Below are 23,554 nucleotides of genomic sequence, written 5' to 3'. Positions count from 1 at the left end.
CGGGGCGGCGGCCGCCGGTTTCCCAGGGGCTGCGGCCGCGTGGGCGTCACTGCGGCAAGCGCGGCCGTAAGCTCCCGAGTGCTGCGCGGGACCGCCGTATTGCCTGGGGAAGCTGCGCAGCCACATTTACCACATTTACTACAGTAGGTTGGGGGTGTGGGGAGGGGTGGGCGGGGGAAGAGACGCTCGCCCCCCCCTCTCCCCCAAGGAGGGAAAGTGGTAAAGGTTGAAAAGGTAGAGGAAATAATACTGAAAGGTATTCTTTAAGAAGAGGAAGAAGAAAAAAGTAAAGATAAAAATCATGAACAACAAATACACATCTATCAACAAGTGAACCTAAAAATCAAGTGAATTAAAAATCTGAGGAACAGAATAAACTGGCGAATATAATAGAATCAGGGGCAAAGAATGGGAGTGGATTGATCATTATCAGAGGGGAAGGGGGGTGGGGGTGCAGGAAGAGACTGGACTAAAATGGTACACCTATGGATGAGGACAATGGGGGCGAGGTAACGGGTAAAGGCAGAGGGTGGGGTGGGAACCGGATGGAGGGAAGCTATGGGGGGGGGGGGGAACAATTGTAATAATCTGAACAATAAAGATTTATTAAATTAAAAAAAAAAAAAAGAAAAGGTAGAGGGCCCTAACTGGTTTGGCTCAGTGGCTAGAGGGTCGGCCTGCAGACTCAAGGGTCCCAGGTTCAATTCCAGTCAAGGGCATGTACCTTGGTTGCCAGCACATCCCCAGTAGGGGGTGTGCAAGAGGCAGCTGATCACACTTTGTGTGATGACCCACCATGAGTCACTTTCAGTTAGGTGGTTGCTTTTTTCACTACGTGGTTGCTTTTGATCTCTGAGTCTGTAAGGCCTGACATACCGGCCTCCCCTGAGCTTGTCAGGTTTATTATGTGGCCCCTTTGTTTTGTCCACAAAAAGTTAAGTCCTTTACACAAGAATGGATTGAGCAGTTGGCAGGGAAGAGGAATTGTCCCCCAAACCAGAAAATGATACCACTGCCTTGTATTCATTCTAAAAAGCCATTGTTTGGAAGGCATCTTCATTTCAGAGATGTTAATGCATTGTATACCTACTGTGTGCCATGCACTGACAAGATGAATGAGATGTGGTTCTTATAAGGCTGTACAGTATAATGGCTAAACAGGCTAATGAACAACTTTTCCCCCCAACAACAAATATGTCTTTATTATTGAATATGGGCTGTGAGCCTGGCACCATTCTAAATACAGCTATGCTTAAGTGAGACAAAAATCGCTCAGTCATTAAAACTTATATTCCAGCCGAGACCGGTTTGGCTCAATGGATAGAGCGTCGGCTTGGGGACTGAAGGGTCCCGGGTTCGATTCCGGTCAAGGGCATGTACCTTGGTTGCGGGCACATCCCCAGTAGGGGATGTGCAAGAGGCAGCTGATCGATGACTCTCTCTCATCGATGTTTCTAACTCTCTGTCTCTCTCCCTTCCTCTCTATACAAAATCAATAAAAATATATTTTTTAAAAAAAACCTTATATTCCAGTGAAAGAACCAGATGATAAAATAAATAACTAAATTATCTAGTATATAAACAGATGCCAAGTGCTGTGGAGAAAATAAATACTGGCAGGGTGATAGGGACTCTAGGAGGTGTTGCAATTTTACAAAGGATAGTGGGGTAGACCCGGAGATACACTCCACGCGTGTGACTTCTTGGAAGGAGGGTGGTTAGCAGGTAGCCTCTAGCTTTCCTCTCTTTCCGAGTCTGCCTTTGCTGCAGAGAGCCACTGTGGCTCAGCCATGCCCTCCACAGGCAGCCTGAATTCGGTAACTAAATGAGACGTGAATACAAAGGCCTGGCTGTTTCAACCAGACCCAGGACACTCTGATGGACACAGGCTCCAGAACTCTCTCCTGGGTTGGATGAGTTTTTGCCAGGCCGGCACTGCCGCTGACTGTATCTGCCTACTCCTGTTTCACCTCCCTTCCTTCACAGCTATGGATCCTCATACACACTCTGTACGCCAACCTCTGTGTCAGCACCTGCTTGCAGAGAAGAAGGCGACCTGGGACAATGGCCAGGGAAGGCTTCATGGAGAAAGTGACATTTGAGCAGAAAAGGAGAGCAGGGAGTAGCTGTGTGGAAATTAGGGGCAAGTGCTGTCCTGGGAAAGGGAAGAGCACATGCCTAGGGCTTTCTAGGATTGGTGAGACAGCTAGGGCGACGGGAGCAGAGTGAGTGAGGAGTGCAGAAGGAGATGAGGACAGAAGGGTCACTGGACAGACCATATTGAGCCCTGGGGAATGGTGAGGACTTTGACTTTAGCTAAGTGAGATGGAAAACCATTGGAGGATTTGAACAGACGACTGGCTTAATCTGCCTTCAATTTTTTTTTTTTTTAGGAACTACCTTTTTTATTTTTAAATTTTTATTTATGATTTGAGAAAGAAACATCCTCCGTATGTTGCCTCACGTATTTATGCATTCATTGGTTGCTTCTTGTATTGCTTTGAGCAGGGATCAAACCTGGGACCTTGGTGTATCAGGTGGATGCTCTAACCAGCTGAGCTAGCTGGTGAGGGCTTTACTTCATTTCTGATACAATTCAGGGCCGTGCTTATTTTACGAATAACCCCACCTACTGCCACCTTGATTGTTTTGAAAATCTGATACCTTCTTCTGCACAAGTAAATATTTCGGTGTAAATCTGTAAAACTTAAAGATTTAAAGAAAAAACTAAAATACTATTGAGGAATCTTCTTCTCCCCCCCCCCCCCCCGCTTATACCCTCCCCCCCAATTATCTGATATTAAAAAACTTCTCAGTATTCAAATAATGCAATTCTCGTTTCTTTTCAGTTGATTTGTTCCTACCAGGGTCCTAACTAGGTCCATATTTGTTGGAAGACACTGTCTATAGATCCTCCCTCCCTCTTTGTCACCCAGCAATTATTTTTTAAGGAAAACACAGCCGCCCCTCTCACCGCATGCGGCCCGGCCCGGCCCGGCCCGGCTCGGCGCTCGGATTCCGGGGCCGGGGGGACTGTGTCACTGCGACACCGTCCCGCCGCCTCTCCTTCCGCCCTCCGCCGCCTCCTCCCCAGCCATGGCTTCCGGGCTGGGAAGGCTGCTGCTGCAGGGGCCTCGCTGCCTCCTGGCCCCGGTCGCCCCCGCTCTCGCCCCGCCGGTTCGGGGCGTGAAGACCTTCCGCGCCGCCGTCCGCTTCCAGAAGGAGCTGGAGCGCTGGCGCCTGCTCCGCAACCCGCCGCCGCCCGTGCGCCGGTAGGAGCCGCCGGGAGGGGCCAGGGCAGCGGGCGCGGGCCCGGGCCTCCCGCCGGGCTGCGGCCTCGCTGCGAGGAGGGCAGGTGGTCGCTCGTGCGCGCCTGGTGCGAGCCCGGGAGGTTTGCGGTGGAGACGCGGGGACGGAGCCGGGGGGAGTGGGTTTGGGGGGCTGCCCGACGCGCGGGAGCCCCCTTAGGCGCCAGCCCGCGGGCTGTGGGAAGTGAGCGGCTGCAGGGCGACCTTCCGGTGGCCTTGGGTGTCGGGGCCGTGTGTTCCACCACAATCCACTTCTATCGCAAAAGAGAAACGTTTTAGCGTTAGGTTCTTGCTCCAGGAATAGGAGGTCCGTGGAAAGGGACGTAGATCCTTTCTGATGGGTGTTTCTAGTTTCTTGGGATATATTCCTAGAAGTGGGATTTGTCCTCCTTTTTACCATGTGTGACTACGGTCTTCTGTTTTACATTTTCAGTTCAGAGAAGCCCAACTGGGATTACCATGCTGAAATACAGGCGTTTGGACATCGGTTGCAGGAAACCTTTTCCTTAGATCTTCTCAAAACTGCCTTTGTGAATAGCTGCTATGTTAAAAGTGAGGAGGCCAAACGCCAGAAGCTTGGAGTAGAGAAAGAAGCTGTTCTTCTGAATATTAAAGATAATCAAGAGCTATCTGAACAGGGGTCATCTTTTTCAAAAGCTTGCCTCACCCAGTTTCTGGAGGACGCATTCCCAGACTTGCCCATTGCAGGCGTTCAGAGTCTTGTTGACTTTCTCACCGGTGAGGAAGTCGTGTGCCATGTGGCTAGAAACTTGGCTGTGGAGCAGTTAACGCTGAGTGCAGACTTTCCAGTGCCCCCGACTGTGTTACAGCAGACTTTCTTTGCCGTGATTGGAGCCCTGCTACAGAGCAGCGGACCTGGGAGGACTGCGCTTTTCATCAGGGTAGGTCATTAGTAATTGCACATACTGAGGTGGACAGAAAGAAAAAAAAATTTAAATAAGTCATATATATATATAATTATTCATTTCAGAGAGGACAGGAGAGAAAGAGAAACATCAGTGATGAGAGAATTACTGATGGCAAATAGTGAATAACCGTGGGTGTCTTATAAGGCATCTCCGTACATTAAGATACTCAAAATCCCCAACTGAGAATGAACTTAGAAATATTTTTAATCAGTGAAGCTGAAATAGAGGTCTGGCGCTTGGGGAAGTGTTGTAATGAAATTGACTCTATTTCGTGAACTGAGGAATCTCTTTGTTTTCTCCCACTTGCCCCCATTTATCCCTCCCATTACGCATTGTTCACACAAGTTAATTGCAGTGTATTATGAAAATTAATATTTATTTTTATAATTCCATACAATATAATTTATTGCAAAAAAATTCTCTTGTGCTTTGAATGATCATAATTTGTTCCTCTCTTTTTTTTTCTTTTTTTCTTTTTAGTTTTATAAACGGGAAGTATGTAAGTCAAACACTTAAAAGGCAGTTAAAGTGAGATTACATGTTGAGGGAGGTAAATCAAAGCATTTCACTGAGGGCGTTCAGAGGAAGTTCCAGGGCTGGGAGGACAGTGAGATCCCACGTCCTCAACCTGGCTGCGATCTCCCAGCTTCACAGTTGCCGGAATCTTGAAATCATTATTTAAATGATTTTTTAAAATCACGAACTTAAAGAAGTGCTGCTATCCAGAAGCCTTTTAGTCCCTTTTTATAAAAGTTTCTGTCAGAAGTTACTAGTTTATTCATTCATTAAACTCTTTTTCTATTTTCTTACTGATAATATATTTCTAAATTATGAGACAGGATTTTACCTTCAACCATGATTTTTGTAATAAAATTTCTATGAGAAAACTACATGCACATATAAAGGAATAGTACTTTTTTTTCCACATTTCCGATTCAGGTTTTATTTGAGGTTTTAAAATTGTACTTTGAATTATGGTTTTTTACACTAATTTAATGTATAAATTCTATTTTTATATGCAGGACTTCTTAATTACTCAGCTGACTGGGAAAGAACTCTTTGAGATTTGGAAGGTCGTCAATCCCATGGGGCTACTGGTGGAAGAATTGAAGAAAAGGAATATTTCAGCTCCTGAACCGAGACTTACCAGGCAGTCTGGAAGCACCACAGCTGTGCCTCTGTATTTTGTTGGCTTATACTGGTTAGTAACATTTTAATCTTAACTTCATTACATTGGTTGAAAGCCTTAAAAAAATGACTTTCATAGTTCCTTAGTATAACCTTTAATTGTATTAAAAATTATTTAAAATCTCATTCCTGTGATTCTGTACTACTTAGGGAAAGGTAAGTCATCTGTGGATTGCTAATAGTATTCTTTCCGCCCTGGGTTTTCTTTCTCTTTTTTAAATATATTTTTACTAATTTGAGAGAGAGAGAGAGAGAGAGAGAGAGAGAGAGAGAGAGAGAGAGATAACAATGAGAGAGAATCATTCATTGGCTGCCTCCTACTGGGGATCAAGCCCTCAACGCAGGCATGTGCTCCAACCAGGGATCAAACCTAGACCTTCTGGTTCATAGGTTGCTGCTCAACATTGAGCCACATAGGCCAGGCTCTTTTTTTAAAAAAATTTATTTTATTTTTCAACTACTGTTGACATTCAATATTATTTTATACTGTTTTTAGGTGTATAGAATAGTGGTTAGACAGTTATATAATTTACAAAGTAATCTTCCTATATTTCCAGTACCCACTTGGCACCATTCATAGTCATTACAATATTACTGAACTATACTAGAGGCCCGGTACACAAAATTTGTACACTTGGGGGGGTGGAGGGGTCCTCCAGCCTGGCCTGTTCCCTATCACAGTGCTGGAGCCCTGCGATTGATTGCCCCAAAGAGGTAGGCCCTGCCCACCCATCCCGGGCTCCTCAATGGATTGCACCAATGAAGTAGGCCAGAGCCAGGAGGCAGGGCCCCCAGGTAGGTCTCATCCTGTGAAGCTGGGAGGAGGTGGCACCACCAGGCAGACCTCGCCACATGGAGCCGAGGGATCCGCCTCCTCCCAGGTCTGCACAGAGAGCTGGGAGGAGGCGGGACTCCCAAGCAGGCTCTGTCCGCATGCGGTATCAAGCCCAGCCTTACCCACCTGTGATGACGTGATGACCACTTGGGGAAGTGTTGTGATGTCATAGTCATCTTGTGATGGCATGATGACCACTTAGGCTTTTATTAGTAAGGATTCCCTATGCTGTACTTACTATTATTTTTAATATATTGTTATTGACTTTAGAGAGGAAGGAGATGGGGAGAGAGAGGGAAAAACATCAATGATGAGAGAGAATCATTGATTGGCTGCCTCCTGCATGCCTCACACTGGGGATTGAGCCCTCAAACCAGGCATGTGACCTGGTTCATAGGCCAATGCTCAACTGCTGAACCACACTGCCTGGGCTATGCTGTATCTACATCCCATGACTATTTTGTAACTTCCAGTTGGCACCTCTTTTTTTTTTTTTTTTTTTTTTTTTTAATATATATATTTTATTGATTTTATACAGAGAGGAAGGGAGAGAGATAGAGAGTTAGAAACATCGATGAGAGAGAGCCATCGATCAGCTGCCTCCTGCACACCCACTACTGGGGATATGCCCGCAACCAAGGTACATGCCCTTGACCGGAATCGAACCCGGGACCCTTCAGTCCCCAAGCCGACGCTCTATCCATTGAGCCAAACCGGTCCCAGCCAGTTGGCACTTCTTAATCCCTTCACCTTTTGCATGCTAATATTGTAGTAGCTTTTGATAACCAACTATTACTAGAACATTTATGGAATATATGTTAATGTAAATATTTCTGTAGAAAAAAATAAAAGTTTGATTCAAATTTTGCAGATATAACAGTAAGCCACACTTATAACAGCTTCAGCAGAGGCAAGAACTGAAAAAAGGAAGGTTTAGTTGTCCATCAAAATGCATAAATTGATTCATGTTCAGAACTTTTTAGTTTCCTTAGGGAACAGTGACTTGCCCCAAATTAATTTCAGGTCGTGGATTTGAGTATTAAATGTAAACAGTGAATATTAAGATAACTAAGAAGTTAGGTAAATATTTTTCTAATCGTTTATGATGTAGGGCTTTTTAACTATGAAAGCAACAGAGGACATTACAGAGGAGAGAAAGGGTGGTGATACAAAGTTTTACCTTTAGTTTTAATTAAAGTGTAAGGCAAAAATGTAAGATACTCCTTTGCTTCTCATATCAGCAAACTTTGAACACATTCTTTATCAGCAGTTCATATACTGTTGCTGGTAGAAAGAAAAATGGTACACTATTTCTATTCCTTCTAGTGGATGATATTGCCAAAATAAGATTTACAAGGCAAAACTGATTTGTGATGCACCGGATAATTTCGGACTGCTGTTGTTTTTACTCTAGTGATAAAAAGTTGCTTGCGGAAGGACCTGGGGAGACAGTCCTGGTTGCAGAAGAAGAAGCTGCTAGAGTGGCACTGAGGAAACTCTACGGATTCACTGAGAACAGGCGGCCTTGGGACTATTCCAAACCCAAAAGGGATCTCAGAGCAGAAAAGACCATCACTGCCAGCTAGCCAGCCACAGATGTGGGAACCTGAAAGTTGTAAGCGAAACATTGAGACAAGAGTCAGATGTCCAAACCTTTACATTTTTCAAATTGTAAAGAAATATGTTTTATGCCTTGTACCAAGTTTCTAAAAGTAAACAAGTATTCATCAGGGCACAGGTTTTGTATTTTAATAATTTTTGTTTCACCGAAACCGGTTTGGCTCATTGGATAGAGCATCAGCCTGCGGACTGAAAGGTCCCAGGTTCGATTCCGAAAAGGGCATGTACCTTGGTTGTGGACACATCCCCAGTAAGGGATGTGCAAGAGGCAGCTGATCAATGTTTCTAACTCTCTATCCCCCTCCCTCTCTGTAAAAAAATCAATAAAATATATTTTAAAATAATGATAATTTTGTTTCATCATTGTTTTTATGTTTTACCAATAAATTTTTTCTAGGTTCTTGGATTTATTATTGTATATAACTTGTACAACTAGGTGTATTTTATTCCCTTCTAGCTTTGAGGTATAATTTGAATGTATTTTTTTTCTTTTTCTTTGTTTTATGTGAACTTTGCTGTAATACCAATAAAAAAAAGGTACTCTTTTCTAATTGTTTCATTGTAGTTTAATTTGATATACCCAGGTGAATGAACTTTGCCTCTCTAATATAATTTTAGCTAAAATAGTAATGTTATTACTTAATCTTTAGAAATGTAGGGTGCATATTACAGCAATTAGGTGCTTACATGATCTCTAGATTCTAACTAGGTTTAAAAATCTGTATAGTAATGCATTTCATAGCTATTCAGTTTCTATAATATAAATGGAAGAAAAGATACATGTTATGTTTTTAAAAGAAAACACGAAGATCAAAAAGCAGCTCAAAGTATTGATGCCAATGCTAATGGAAAAATAAAGTATGTATTTGTCAATTTAATATTTCATAATAATAATCATAGTTACTATATGCCAAGCACTGTTCTCTACGTGTTTTACTGTAACATTTAATTTGATAGAGGACAAATCTTAAGAGTGTCCTCTGGCTCTTTAATTCTCTGTGTTCAGTTCCGTAAACCTGCAAACTCCCTTTGATTTATTTCTCTAACTTTTTGGCAGCAGTAATAATTTTAAGTTTCAGTTTGCCAGTAGTCACTCCCAGAGGTTAACAAGAAAAGTGGGAATGGGGAATCGGGAATAGAAAAGGTAAAATGTTTAAACGGATAGCACTGTTGCTATGAAATCTTTTTTATAAGGGAAGATGAAGGACCTCTGACACTTTCCTGAGACTGGTTAGGAAAGTAGAACTTAATGTCACATGTATGAGGGTTTATAGATCTCACAGCTAACAGACTGGAGTGGGAGGTTTGAGAATTACGTAGTTGGTTGAATTGGTGTAAATTATTTCATCTTTCTTTTTTGAGAGTTAACTAACTAATAATTGAACACAGGGACAGAGGACCAAACCCACAATAAGCAAACATGATTTGACAAGTATCTCATTGACACCAAAGGGGAAGAGATTACAGAAGGTTTCTGGGAAGCAAAACATGAAAAATATCCTCCAACCACTTATCGGTCATATGCAAAACTTCAGGTTCTATCTGAGTGTTAGAATTTTATTTTAGGTGAATGTTTTTAAAAGAATTTAGTTGCAAATCCCCCAATGCCCCATGAGTAGTGCTGATAATGCAATCCTAAAATTCTGTTCAGGGCAGTTTGCAGGACCTTAACTTACAAGGTCGGAGGGAATTATCCTCATCCTTAGGCTTACAAGTTCTGAAACCTTGAATGCTTTTAAGTTTTTATACAGAGCAAAGCTAGTTCTGGTTCATAAAAACTATTCTGCAAGCAAAGAGAGCCAAATTCCTATGGAGATTGTGAGTTCAACATATTTTCTAAGTTAAGTCTCCTTTGAATCTGAATTAAGTTGTACTTTCTAAAAGAACCCATGAACATATGATGGGCTGTAAAGTAGAAAACAAATTATTAACATACTCTTGCAGTTCTATATGAAATAGCTTGAGACTTGGAACTAATCTGGACAATAATTGGCTATAAGGGTAAATCCTGCATGAGTTTGATGTGCGGGCAAGAGGGATGTGGGATACAAGGATGTCAAATGTGTAACCTAGAGCATTCGGTGACCATTTGGAGGACTAGGTTTTTGATGGTCTAATCCGTGTTGCAAAGATAGTTGCTATGACCATAGGAAATTGGTGGGAATATAAAAGTACTGATACTTGAACTTGGCATAGGAGAAAGACATTAGACTTATTTACTTTGAAATTCTGACACCCTTTCTCACCCCTCCACTCCACTCCCTAAGCCCAAAATATAATGGTGCCAGAAAAAGTTCCTTGGTCAAAAATGTAAGGTTGATATCTACAGACTCAATTACATAAGCCTTATTCTTTTTAGTACATGTGCTCTTATTATCTGTATATATAGGAAATATTATTCTCAAAATGATTTACGTGATCATGAGAAAGTGAACTATTACTAAAAACAAATTCCCAAGAATGAAATAGGGGTTGTTTATTGTGTTCAGCAGGTATATATATATATATTAGAGGCCGATGCACAAAATTCGTGCAAGGAGCTCAGCCCTTAAAGCCCTGGCTGCCTTGGCCCTTGCAGCCCCTACTGCTGCCGAGGGCCGGCCTACTGGTCAGAAGGTCCATCTGCCATCAGGTCTAAGTAGCATATTAGCTCTTTATTATATAGGATTTGGCCACAAGATGGCCCTCTAATTCCATTTCACAGTTACAGTAAGTAGTATGCAAAGTGCCATTATGTGAGACACTGCCTTTTATCCCAACACAGGAGACTATGTATGTATGTATGTATGTATGTATAGGGTATGTGATTACAGTGATGACTTTTCTAGGCCCCTTACAGCTCTAATGAATATGTGTGCAGAAGTTAACTTACCTCTTCCCTCTGGATATAGAATTCAGAATTTCATGTAAGAGCCATTCATGCCAAGGTCTGGATGTTTTAGCTCTTATATTTGCTGGAAAGAAGGAAGATGGCAGAGCTCCCATAGATAAAACTTTTTAGACTTTTCCCCCCAATTCTTGCTACCTTTTTTTTTTTTTTTTTTTTTTTTTTTTTATGATGGAAGAAAATGCACTGATTGCAGAGTGTCCATCTTGACAGTTTGTAAAATCAGATGTGGACATCCCTCTGATCAGGGGTCCAGCTCACAAATTCCTCAGCTGAGGGATGCCCAGCTGGCAGCATGCTGCTCACATCTGCATCCTTAAACCCCTTCTGTTTTCCCCTCAGCTGGCCCCTATGTTGTCTCCAACCCTGTTTGTAAAGCCTTCTACCATTCTGCAGCTCCCAACTTTGGTAAGCAGAACACTTGAAAGACCTGGCTCTCTAAAGAATACCAGGTGATTGCTAAATTGAATCCCGTCTTGCAAACTATGAACTTTTCCAGGAGAAAAGTCATGCAATCAAAAATTATAATCACAAGCACATATACTTCTGAAAAAAGCAAGCCGGTTGGTGTTGGAACTGTCTGTGCTTTCACTAACACTCGCTTGCTTTTGTTCATGTACCCGACTGCCTGTTAGGGCTCACTAGCAGCAGAAGACTGAAGTTTTCAGAAAAATCTGACAGAAAACCAATTGAGAAAATTAAAAACATTAAACGATTTCCCCTTCCGTTGAGGAAGAGCTGTATTGTATGATTATTCACATCTGTTGTACATTTAACATTGCCAAGAACTGATGAATTTGACCTAAAGAGTTTTGCAGAAGAGAGGAGTAATGAGGTCACTGACAGGTAGAGAAGGATATTTCCAGTCAGAAGGGTTTGTTTGCCTTTCTGACGACACTTCCTCTACATTATAGCATTGTCATCTCTGCAGTCAGAAAACAGTATGGGCTAGGGGATACCATCAGTACACAGTTTAGTTAATAAGACCAATACAGTCAAGGGTAGAGGACCATCCTTAGAGTAACATGACAATGATGTCTGTAAGGGTCCCTACAACCTGCCTCTAGGACTCACTTCTTAGTCGTGGAGTCATTTTTCCTGTCCAGCAGGTTGCCTTTGGTACCAGGGATTATAAACTTCAGAAGAGCAGGTATATCACTAAGAAGTTTAAAAATTCACTTTCATTTTTCTATTTAATGTTCAATTTAATCTGCAAACGCTAATAGTGTACCTGGTAACAATGTACCTTGACCTCCTGGTTCATGGGTTGACAATCAGCCACTGGGCCACACCAGCCGGGCCAGATACTCAATTTTATTTATTTATTTATTTTTAAAATATATTATTTTTTATTGATTTTTTACAGAGAGGAAAGGAGAGAGATAGAGTCAGAAACATCGATGAGAGAGAAACATCGACCAGCTGCCTCCTGCACACTCTCTGTGATGTGCCCACAACCAATGTATATGTCCTTGACCAGAATCGAACCCGAGACATTTCACTCCGCAGGCCGATGCTCTATCCACTGAGCCAAACCGGTTTTGACAGATACTCAGTTTTAATGTGCCCAGTAAAATATGGCTGATTTATATTATTGGGGAGCTGCCCGCCTGTGTCACATAATAGGCCTGCTCTATTGGGCAGTAATAAAAAGGTGAACTCTTCCAGTCTTTTTAGGAATGAGCAGTGCTGGAGTCAAGAGCCCAGGGAGCTAGTCTTGGCCTGCAAGTGTCTTTTTGTCTTTACTCTTGGATAATGCCCATTGGGTATTACTTCCTACATGTAAACACACTGCAACAGTCAGATACCTCGATGTGCTAGGATTCTCTCTCTCTCTTCTAAAATTAAACTGTGTGGAGAAATATTTATCCCTGTACCCCCTGGTATTTGGTACCCCAAAGGTAGTTGAATGAATGAGTGGAGTGCACAATTCTTGGATTACTGATTACACTATTCTTATTTTAAACTATTTGATTTAGCTGAATGGGATCAGAAAACTGGAAAACCAGTAACACTACTCTAAAAGGCATTAATAGCTAACTGTACCAGCATGTTTGCTAGAGTACAAGTGTTCTGAGCTAACCCTTCAAAATAATTTTTTGGGGCCTAGCCGGTGTGGCTCAGTGCTTGCCATTGACCCATGAACCAGGAGTTCACGGTCAGGGTAATGTCTGGGTTTTGAGCTCAATACCCAGTAGGGGGTATGCAAGAGGCAGCCGATCAATGATTCTCTCTCATCATTGATGTTTCTATCCCTCTCTCTGAAATCAGTAAAAACGTATTTAAAAAATAATTTGTTGGTATCTTATTTTAGCTTAAGGAAAACAATTCCCCCTTTCTCCCTTCTCTCAGGGTTAACCAAAGTACCCAAACTTAGGCAAAGCTCGGCCCACTTGACAAATAAGAATTATAAATGGCAAATTGGTGGATTGTTGAATGTGACGTTTTAATATGTAAAGAGTAAAGTTCATGGGTTAGAAAAGACTTTTAAGTTTTGATAAAAAAAATATTTGAAACCATTCTGATTTAAATAATACTATCCAAATCTTGGAGAAATTAGCGGGAAAAAAACAAAAAAAACCCTGCAACTAAAAAAAGGTGACATTAGAATTGTTATTATGTCTCCAAAAAATCAGAACAAAAATCTTGTCATTTCACAAAAGAAGTGCTCCAGCCTGCCCCCAAACGACACATTGACACCCCTCCTCCCCCAATTCACTCCATTTCCGAAGTACATGAGTCCCCAGGGGCTTCAGAGTGCTGGCTACCAAACCCCATTAGCTGGTAATACTTGGCTCTCACTTGGGTGAACAGGCAGCTGAGATGAGAGGTGTGTTTAACAGATAGTTTTTCCTCTGAAGGGATCTAGACATAGAGGGTGAAGGAGGGAATAGTGTATGATTGACAGGTTTAGAGGAGAAAGCCAGGGGCTTTGGGTTTCCTGCAGTTTACCAAAGTGCAAAGGTTTATTAGGAGAGGTAGAAGTCCTTTCAAAAGACTCTGTTTCTTTAAAAAAAAAAAAAAATACACACACACACACACACACACACACACACACACACACACACATATATATATATATATATATTTCCCCCCTCCCTGATTTTAGAGAGTAAGGGAGAGGGAGAAAGAAACATCAATATTGAGAGAAAACCATTGATTGGCTGCCTTCTGCATGCCCTGCACTGGGGATCGAGCCTGCAACCTGGGCATGTGCCCTGACTAGGAATTGAACCATGATCTCCTTGTTCATAGGTTGATGCTCAACCACTGGGCCATGCCACTCAGGAAAGTCTCTGTTTCTTGTGTTGTACTTTCAAATAGTAGACAAATAACTTTCTTTCTTTTTTTTAACTACTCATAACACTTTATTTTTACTTTGTACAAAATACAAAAATGCAATCCAAAGAGTACAGAAGACCAGTAGCGACAGGCACACTGCACAACAGCAAACCTTGTCTAGCAAGACATTAGTTTTTAAAACTTTATTTTAGTGAATACGTGCATTATATAAAACAACAACAACAACATCAAAAACACAAAGAGGCTAGAGATTTCGCTATTTCTACTCCCCCCTAAATTACACTTACTATCAAGACTTTGGATAAGACCAAAAAAAAAATTTAAAAAGCCAATAATACTTTTTCCCCCATAAAAATGTAAGAGCTACAATAAACTGTCTTTTCCCCCCATCACACTGATTCAATGTCTTCTGCAAAGCCATACATTAAACAAAACAAAACAAAAATCCTGAACTGGACAGTAAATACTCAAGAGGGTTGTTACCTAGGTAACCACTCAGTAGTTTAAAGACTCTTTTAAACATTTGGAAGCCCTCTAGTCATTGCTCAGTACAGTGTTCCAGCCATCATGCCCTTTTTCCCACCTTTCACACGCCTTGGAATAGAAATGCTTGCATCATTGAGTCTCTGTTCCTAAGAACTAGTTTGGAAAAAAGAAAGTAATGTAAAAAAATATTTAACAGAACTATGAGAGATGTAGGCAAGGAGTCTTCTCTTCATAGCAAAGTTGGGTTTGCTTTGCATGGCTTCTTCTGTAGAACCTTTCAGGGCTTGTTGATCTGCCCCATGAATAAGAAGGCACCTACAGAAATGAAAGAAAACAACGCATGACTATAAAAACAGTTTAAAAAAAAAAAATAAGACGGAAGGCATATTTAAGGGAAGGTCCCTGGCATGAGTTTAAGTTACGGCTCTCAACAGAACTTTCTGCAATGATGGAAACAGTTTATACCCTCACGGGCCAGGATGGCAGCCATGAGTCACATGTGGCTACTGAGCTCTTGAAATATATATTTTATGCGATGTTATGAAATAACATTAAATGAGTTAAAGTTGAAGTGAAATAGCCACATGTGGCTAGAGATTAGGCCGCACACTAATTATGACACTGAACTTGCAATGAGACGAGAGGATAAGGAACTAGCTTATATTATTGATTTAAAGAAGGATAAGAGTTAAATGTATTATTTCTACTCTGTGCCAACATGAAGCCAACCTTTCCACAACGACAATATTATTTATTCTTCAGAGTTGTACTAGGAACTACTGTTACCCTTAAAGATGGAGCTAACGTTTGAACCAATGACTCACAGAGCCAAAATCCACTGAATTAACAAATCTCAAGTTCTAACCATGGAGTGGGCTTACAAAGGTTGATGGCATCTAGCTTCTTGTAAAATTTTACTGCATTTATTTAAAAGAAAGTCAATAGATGTTAAAAATGGCCCAAAGGTGGCAGAGCTCTCTACACGTTAAAAAAACAAGTCAAAACAAAACAACACAAACATACAATCTTGTCCTTGTTTAAAAGATTCCATCACACTCTATAAGCACAGTCTGATTTTCCTGTCTCTTTAATGCGTGTGGTTATATTTTGAAGTGCTTGCGGTTGTTGCCACATGGGAAATAGACTAAGAGCAGCACAATTGGATGTAACCACAATGGCAATCCACCTTTCTGAATTCTAACTTGTGGCAGATGGAAGAGGAGGATCACTTACCTGTAGGATTATGTCGGATGAAAAATAGAAAAGGCCTGTCCACTATAAACCAGGGAGGAGATGACCTTGCGATTAGAATGGCGGCTGTGGGAAGAAAAAGAAACATGTTGTGCACCCAGCAAGGCAGCTGGCCCAATGGAGCCTTGATTCCGGTGTTTGGGGACACGCTTAATTCTTGGATGTATCACTACAGGCCCAATGGTCCCCATTCACTGAACAGCTACCATAGGCTAGGCCCTTTGCATGTCCGTCTCGTTTAGTCTACACGAGCACCACCTTTAATAAAAACACTCACTCTTTGTAGGGTTTCTATAGGGTTTAAGTGACACAAACAAATTATAATGATGGCTTGTTTGCCATCATTAGTGGCTGCTTTTTTTTTTTAATTCCATCTGCCTTTCTGATGAAGGCAGCTGGTCTCTTCAGCCTATTCAAATCCCTTCTGCATATCAAAGTCCAGCTTCGTGCTCAACTTCTGAGTCTGTGCCTCTTTCTCTGGCATGATCTAGGTTTCCCTCCCCTTGGCAACATAGACCCACTCATTGGGAACTAATGTGTTGTCCATCACATCTTGGGGTAGACATTGGGCTGAGGAAGCAAACTTCTTTAGTTAAACAGTCTTAGACATGCTTACTCTGCCATGCTTACCAACAGTGGCTTCAGTTTAATAAGCCCGTGGTAATGCCAGGCATAACTGCCCCATGCTTGCTGTACTGACCCGGTCCTCTTGTTCAAGTCCCAGGAAGCATTCATGACCTGGGCTTGATATTTACAAAGAAAACATCTGTAGCTGTGTTGGGATAAACCACTCAACCCACCAGGGTTATTAAAAACAACTCAATAGCAAGTGTTATGGACTAAATCGAATACCCTCAGAACATATACATTGAAGCCTTAATCTCCATCGTGACTGCATTTGGACATAGAGTCTTGAAGGAGATATATGCTTAAATAAAGGCAAGAATGTAAGGCCCTAATCCGATAAAACTGGGGTCCCGATGAGAAGAGAGGGTGACACACAGAGAAAAGACCTTTGAGGATACAGTGAGAAGGCGGATATGCACAATCGAAGGAGAGAGGACTGGAGAGAAACCAGCCCTGCCAACACCTTGATCTTGGGCTTCAGCCTCCAGAAGTGTGAGAAACGAATTTCTGTTGGACTTGTTACAGCAGCTCAAGCAAACTAATACAGCAGAGCTGGGCTCCATGAGGCTGTGACCTGGGCAGCTACGCAGGGCCCCACACTCACAAGGTCCCTGCACGTGGTGTAGTGTCCTGCTGCTGCTGTCTCAAACTCTCCATCAGTTTTGATCAAGGGGCTCCCTGTTCTCATTTTGCAAAGAGCCCTGTAAATTGTGTAGCCAGTCCTGATAGTTATGCTGTTGGCAAAAATGGGTCAATAACTTTGGAAAAACTTATATGCCACTTATGCCACCCAGGAAAGGCAGGAGGCATTTAAAAATAATGCCAACCCCTCTTATTCTAGGTCTTTGTTTCAAATGCTATTTTAAAGGAATAAGTATTAAATGTTTAGTTTAGAAAGGCAATAACATGTCTACGATGGATATACATGGTACTTTCAATGACCAGAAATGTCTGACCCAGTTACAAGTGCAGCTGAGATATGGTTCACTTTATGCGCTCACAGGGCTTGCTCATATCTATTCAAGCAATCTCAGGTGGAAAATCAAGGGGCAAAAAGGAAACAATCTAAGATTGTTCCGTTTTCTCCTTCATTATGTGAGCCATCGAGGGGAAAGCAGATGCTGATGTTCAAATGATCGAGAAAGGCTGCACGGCAATGCTGCTCCAATCAGCAGCTGTGTGCTAGTTCTTCGCTTCATCCTGGGTAAACCCCATTGACTCGTTCCCTATGAGTTAAGTGCTATGATGCTATGGTTCTAACTGAAGATTGGTCTTCTCTGCCAGGAGAAGCCAGAATACGGTCTGTCCTGCTGAGAGCAGGTCTCAGCTCAGGCCAAGTGTGGTGACAAATCCTGCCTTCACCAAGTTTTGTAGAAACAGCCAGGCCCTTTGGCTTGCATCATCTCTGCTGCTTTGTTGCTGCAATGGCAGAGTTGAGAAGCTGCTTTAGAGCTGGTAGCGCCCACAAAGCAGAAAATACATCATTTACAGAAACTCTTGTCCTGGAGGAATTTCTCTCATTGAAGTGCTTTCACAGTGTTTCCCAAAGTGTGGTACGCATACCCCCAGGGGTATGGGAAGAGTTTGGTAGGGGTACGCATTGCACAGGAGTTTGGTGGGGATATGCACTGCACCGTGCTTAGCTGCTCCTAATTCTACGTTCTCATGAGTACGAGGGGTACTCAGCGTTACGAAAATTATAGAAAGGGTGCACATATCTCAGAAGTTTGGGAAACACTGCATGAGACAGACTCGGAGGCCCATGGGCACCGGTCCTCAATCTGTCATTTCCCGCTGTGTCCGGACAGTCACCCCACAGCACCTGACCGGAAGTCCATGAGTGAGCTGGGGATGCCCATCACCCTTCACCCTTTACCCCTGCACCAGGACCAGCCCCACCAGGACCCCAGCTTACTGGTGACTGCTGAAGCTTTGGTTCCATCTTCACTGACTTCAATTTTTGCTTTTTGCAAGATGTGAGAAATGTGAAGGCTTTCTGACCCTGTTTCCAGAAAATAAGACAAAAACAACAGCGTTTGTTTGCTGTGCAGACCATCTGTGTAGCTGGAAAAGGAACCTCAGCCATGTCCAATTCCAGTCCTTAAAAGGTGTCAGAGAAGAAGCGACCTCTCACAGTCCCGGCGACCGAAGGCTGTAGGAGGCCTGCCACCTGCTGTGTCTGCTCTAAGACCTGGGATGTCACTCAAGAGGAGGGAGTCCCAGGCCCCAAATACGTTAGTGCTGCTAGCTAACTCCAACCACTGAGAATCTCATAAACAATAAAAAGAGCGGAGCTTTAAGGAGCAAGCCAACGTTATTTTTACACAGAAGCAGCAAGCCAACATTATTTTTCACTTACAAATGCCAGATCCAGGAGGGATTTCAGATAGCATTGACAGATGGGGAAACCGAGGCCCATAGTGTTAAAAAAAAAAAAAAAAAAAGTCTGCCTTTAAATCACATGGCAAGTTAGTGGCAGAGTAGGTGCTGGCTTTTCACAACAAAAACCACTCATCTCGTGGGTGTATTAGTAAGAGAAGAGGGTCAAGCAGGAGACCAGTCAGACTGTTGTGAGGGCCAGACTCAGAAATGCAGTTTTGTCCCTGGAACATTCTAGTGAATTCACTTTCCTTCTCAGCAAATCCTTACTATTCCTGCAACCCCCACTGGGGGCAGCTTTCAGGGGCAACACAAACAAGTTAATGGTAGCCTTGACTGGACATGGGTCAAGATGCAAAGCGAACTAGTGCTTCTTGTGTCATCTGGTTTTATTTCATTTTAAATTTATCAGGCTGCTATCTCTACATACATATATAAAAACATAATATGCAAATAGGCCAAACAGCAGAACAACTGAACAAGTGAACAACTAACTGAACAACCGAACAAATGGTCGCTATGATGTGCACTGACCACCAGGGGGTGCACAAAGAACATGGCTAGCGTTGGCAGCAGGTGGCAGAACACAGAACATGGAGGGCATTGGCTGCTGCAGGCTGGTGAAGCAGGTGAGCGGGGGTGTCAGACTAAGGTGGGTGCCGATTGCTGTAATTGGGGCAAGCCTCTGGTGGTTACTGAAAATTCTTTGCTGCCACACACCCTAGTTCCATCTGGCGCTCGCACTTGCTGCCAGCACCGAAGCTGCTGCTTGCATCCGCTGCTGGGGCCCAGTGTTGGCCCTAATTGCTCGGTGCAGTAAGTGGTTGTGAGCAGCAGCTGCTAGCCCTGATCACCCTTCAGTGCTTCTCCAACTCCCCCTGCTCCTGAGGGGCAACTGGGACTGGCAGCCACCTCTCGCACCCACTGCTGGCACCAGAGCCACTGCTTGCACCCACTGCCAGTGCCAGGCACCAGTCCCAATCACTCTGTGCCATCAGCGGGTGCAAACTGTGGCTACTGCCCCAATTGCCCCTCAGGGCTTCTTCACCTCCCCCGGGTCCTGAGGGGAGATTGGGGCAGCAGATGCCGCTCGCACCCACTGATGATGCTGGCCATGATTGTACCTGCTGCTGGTGCCAACCCCAATAGCTCCACACCAGCAGCAGGTGCAAGTGGGGCCAGTGCTGTCAGCGACTGGGAGCGGTGGCAGCGACTGGGAGCAGTGGGAGGGGCCAGGCGAGGGTGAAGAGGATGGGCAAAGACCTGCCCCTATGCCCACCGCAGCCTCGTGACCCACAGTTTCTTTCAAGGTGCACGAATTCATGCACTGGACTCCTAGCTAGTTAATAAAATTATGTAGGTTTCAGGTGTATGATTCTACAATCCACCAACTGTACATTGTACTATGTGCTCACCACCCCATCTGGTTTTAAATTGGCTGTACCGATGCTTGGCTCTAATGTGGGGAGCCTGGTCTTCCCTCTGAATACCTGTGAACTCCCTGGGGACACTAGGTAGCATTTAGGCTGCACAGGCTAATCCTGAAGGGAAAAGTGCAGATTAAAACTGTGCTCCTCAAGTGTGTTTGGGCTGAGAAATTGGGTAAAGCAAAGACTCTGATTCAGTAGGTCTGAGTTGGACCCAACATCATGTGTTTCAAACAAGCTCCCAGGTGATGGGGCCGCTGCTAGACCAGGATGAGTGTCTGGCTCACAAGAGGAGACCATCAGGGCAGCCATGCACTGCAGCTTCCCCAGGGGGGTCAAGTATGTCGCCGGGACAGTGCTCACTAGCAGGTCAAGTGTTCACTAGCAGGCAGCTGAGGCTGGTGATGAATGAATGCCTTTGCACTCAAGGGGAAAAATACAAAATGGAGTGCAAGTAGTATTTAAGCCATGACTTTGCTATGGGAGGAGGTTGCTATGCCCCAAATTAAAAAAGACAAAGGAATGACCAGTCAGACTTAGCTCCAGGAAAAGGTACCTATGTGGGCTAAGAAGGGATGTCATACCAGATGTGTCCTAGAAGTTCTGGCAAAAAAAAATTCTAATTGGACTCCTTTGAATTTACATAATTTCAGGTTGATGGGCATGAATTTCCAAAATACATATCTGGATAGTGTGCATGCCTGCTGTTGTTTGGTGGGAATAAATATTTGAGAGCCCCAAATATCTTGATTTTTCAAACAGAGGAGACAAGTGTGCATTTGAAGAAAAATAACAACTAATATCTAAGTAAGGGCAAATTTTTCGGTAATAGAGACAATACACAAAGTACTTCTTTGCCTGTGTAAAGTTACGTGGGGTTCACAGGAAAAGTGCACTTGAAATGCAGGGATGAGTGACATGCTAATTGAAATGACTAAGGGTCAACAGCAACACTGGGCAATATATCAAATTAAACCTTGGAGAGTTTTAGGTCAACACACTCGTTAATTTTGACCTTATCTTTCTGAACAAATCAGAGACTCAGTATGTAACAAAGTCTTTAAGTTTAAGAATATATTTTAAACTGAACATACTTGTTATTTTAGCAAAATTTGCCTTTGACGGATCAAACATCTCGGTGATGCCAAGAACTTTCAGCGGCTCCTTTAGATCCATTTCTGCTGTGGCCGTGAACCTAACGTGAAAGCAGAAAATAGGAGGAAAAATCACTGGGCTATGAATGATATAAAATGATATAATCAGTGCCAGCGGGAAAATGTTTACAAAGAGCTTATTTTTAAGCCCGCTCTGAACACCAATCTAAACTGCATTGTAAATCTCAATCCCAAGGTACTTAGAGAACAACTCGTCTCTCAGACCCTCAGCTGGCGTTAACAACCCATACAGTAACAGTAAGTGCCCCTCTCTCATCCTCACATGCAACAGACTCCCCGTTCCAGTCTCAGGGAGACCCACAGGAGCACCTCTCTGTGTGGACGGGAGAGGCCGGGTGCTGACAAGTGTATACACTCTGCAATGTCTACAGTCCTTCCCCACATCCAACCAGAGAGCCATCATCTTGGCTACCGTGAGAGCCACCATCCTCACTGGGATTGGAGATGGTCAAAAGAGAGAAGATGCATTCCTGCTGGTTCATGGAGAGATCCTGAAAGCATCTCAGGAAGTTAAAATGAGAGCAAACACCGGGAATAGGTGTCATGGTATTATGCTTGGGTGTAATACTGGTTTCTTGAATACGTGTAGCTATCTGGCCTTATAGCATCCACATGTCAGCTATTCAATGTGTTTTCTGGGGATATTTTACCAGATTTGATCACATCTTGCTGTGGGAGAGCAACAGGGTAGGTGAACGGATTCTCATCACAGATGGGTAGGAAAGGCAATTAGCCATCTTACGTAACAATAGACAGACATGTAAACTGACTGTACCTTTGCTATGCCCACAGACAATCAGATTAAGTGTGCAAATTAACCCAACAAAGATGGCGGTAAATTTGCATATATAAGCACCAAGTGACTGGGGGCAGGCAGGACACTTGCATTGTTGCCATGGTGATGATGAGGTGCTTGAGTTGGAGTGGAAAGGCAATGCCAGCAGCAGGGAAAGGAAGGCCTATTCTAGCACAAATCTTCGTACATCGGGCTTCTAGTTAATTATAATTGTAATTTACCAACAATGTCACCATCTCATTCCTTTATACTACCAAGCATTGCCTATGTAGAGGCTTATTTTACAACAAAAAATAATCTTGGGAAGATTACTAACACTTATTATCAATGTATTCCTCTGACTTCTTAATTCAGTGACTGGAAATTAGAAGCCATTAGAATGGGAAATTACCACCATGAGGTATGGGTGGTTAAAAGCCCTAGAGATAGGCCCAACACTTACGTTAAAAGTTCATAAAAGGAAGACATCATTGCCCCCTTTACCATCTAGGCAAAACAAAGCATTCTCTGTTAGAAATTCAGGATTCAGACAGAATCTGAGATGACTTTTCCCTTGGATTTAAGTCTGAACAGCCCAAATTCCATCTGTCTTATACTTTCAGGGTATAACAGAAAAACTGCCCTAGATACTAATGTGTGAATTCTGCCTTGTGGTTTCAAAATATTTCCTTACCACCTACCTTCTGGGCCTTGGTCTTCAGTAACTTCCAGCTAAAACATAACTAAAATGAAGCTCTTTATCAAAGAACAGAACGCTACTAAACTTTACTATAATTTCATCATACTAATATGATGACATGCATGTTGTATTTTTCAGTTTTTTGAACAAATGAGACATGTTTGGAGCTTGGGGTTTTGTGGAGGCTCTGAGGCCATCTGCCTTCTCTCCTCCACTGTCATTAGCTGGCCATTCCAGAAGCACGGGAATAACAACAAACTTTCCCATAAGCACAGCCTTGCATTCTGATCATATGATTTCTGCACAATAAAGTGGACTTCGGGATAGGCCAGATTTTAGTCTCATGTTACCTGGTATCTGGCACAATCACCATCAACCACCAAGAATGGAACACTTCTGTTGTTTTCTCCTTCAGGTAAAGGAGCCACTTACTTGGGCAAGACGACCTGCACCCTCTTGGGCACCATCATGCTGGTCCAGCTGTCTATGGTCTTGGTGCTGATGTGAGGGATGATGGCTGAGAGTGGGGTGGAGCTCTCGCTCGGCAGCGCAATCAGCATGCTGATGCTCTCTCCGTGGTAGGGCAGTTCAATGAAGTTGTACCATAAGCCATTGGGGGTGCTTGCTGACCCTAAAATAAAATCAAAGACAGGTTCAGTAGGCC

The 23,554-nt window shown here is 43.1% G+C and overlaps 2 protein-coding genes across 2 annotated transcripts in view; one reads left to right on the top strand and one right to left on the bottom strand.

The window, feature by feature from the left end:
* Positions 1–3,031: 3,031 nt before the first annotated feature.
* MRPL44 (mitochondrial ribosomal protein L44) lies at positions 3,032–8,425 on the top strand. Its single transcript, XM_084892916.1, has 4 exons — positions 3,032–3,272; positions 3,742–4,210; positions 5,260–5,438; positions 7,675–8,425. The coding sequence occupies exons 1-4, from the start codon at positions 3,097–3,099 to the stop codon at positions 7,844–7,846; spliced, it is 996 nt and encodes a 331-aa protein (XP_084749042.1). The 5' UTR covers positions 3,032–3,096; the 3' UTR covers positions 7,847–8,425.
* A 5,678-nt stretch (positions 8,426–14,103) lies between these two features.
* Positions 14,104–23,554, bottom strand: part of SERPINE2 (serpin family E member 2) — a 58,658-nt gene continuing 49,207 nt past the window's right edge. Inside the window, exons 5-9 of the mRNA XM_084892158.1 lie at positions 23,323–23,521; positions 21,335–21,435; positions 18,350–18,436; positions 15,790–15,873; positions 14,104–14,871 (exon numbers count right to left, since the gene is read on the bottom strand). Of these exons, the coding sequence (XP_084748284.1) occupies positions 14,834–14,871; positions 15,790–15,873; positions 18,350–18,436; positions 21,335–21,435; positions 23,323–23,521 (509 nt within the window). The 3' untranslated portion in view covers positions 14,104–14,833. The remainder of the gene's footprint in view (positions 14,872–15,789; positions 15,874–18,349; positions 18,437–21,334; positions 21,436–23,322; positions 23,522–23,554) is intronic.

The sequence above is a fragment of the Pipistrellus hanaki genome, assembly GCF_964339955.1.
Source record: "Pipistrellus hanaki genome assembly, chromosome: 8".
NCBI classification, from domain to species: Eukaryota; Metazoa; Chordata; class Mammalia; order Chiroptera; family Vespertilionidae; genus Pipistrellus; species Pipistrellus hanaki.
The sequence above is the reverse complement of the archived record's forward strand: the minus strand, read 5'-3'. Positions and strand labels throughout refer to the sequence as shown.

Excerpts from the sequence above, each read along its gene's own strand:
- MRPL44 (XM_084892916.1), top strand. The coding sequence starts at position 3,097 with ATGGCTTCCGGGCTGGGAAGGCTGCTGCTGCAGGGGCCTCGCTGCCTC. Across the intron at positions 4,211-5,259 it reads GGACTGCGCTTTTCATCAGG|GACTTCTTAATTACTCAGCT; the intron begins GTAGGTCATTAG and ends TTTTATATGCAG. Across the intron at positions 5,439-7,674 it reads TATTTTGTTGGCTTATACTG|TGATAAAAAGTTGCTTGCGG; the intron begins GTTAGTAACATT and ends TTTTTACTCTAG.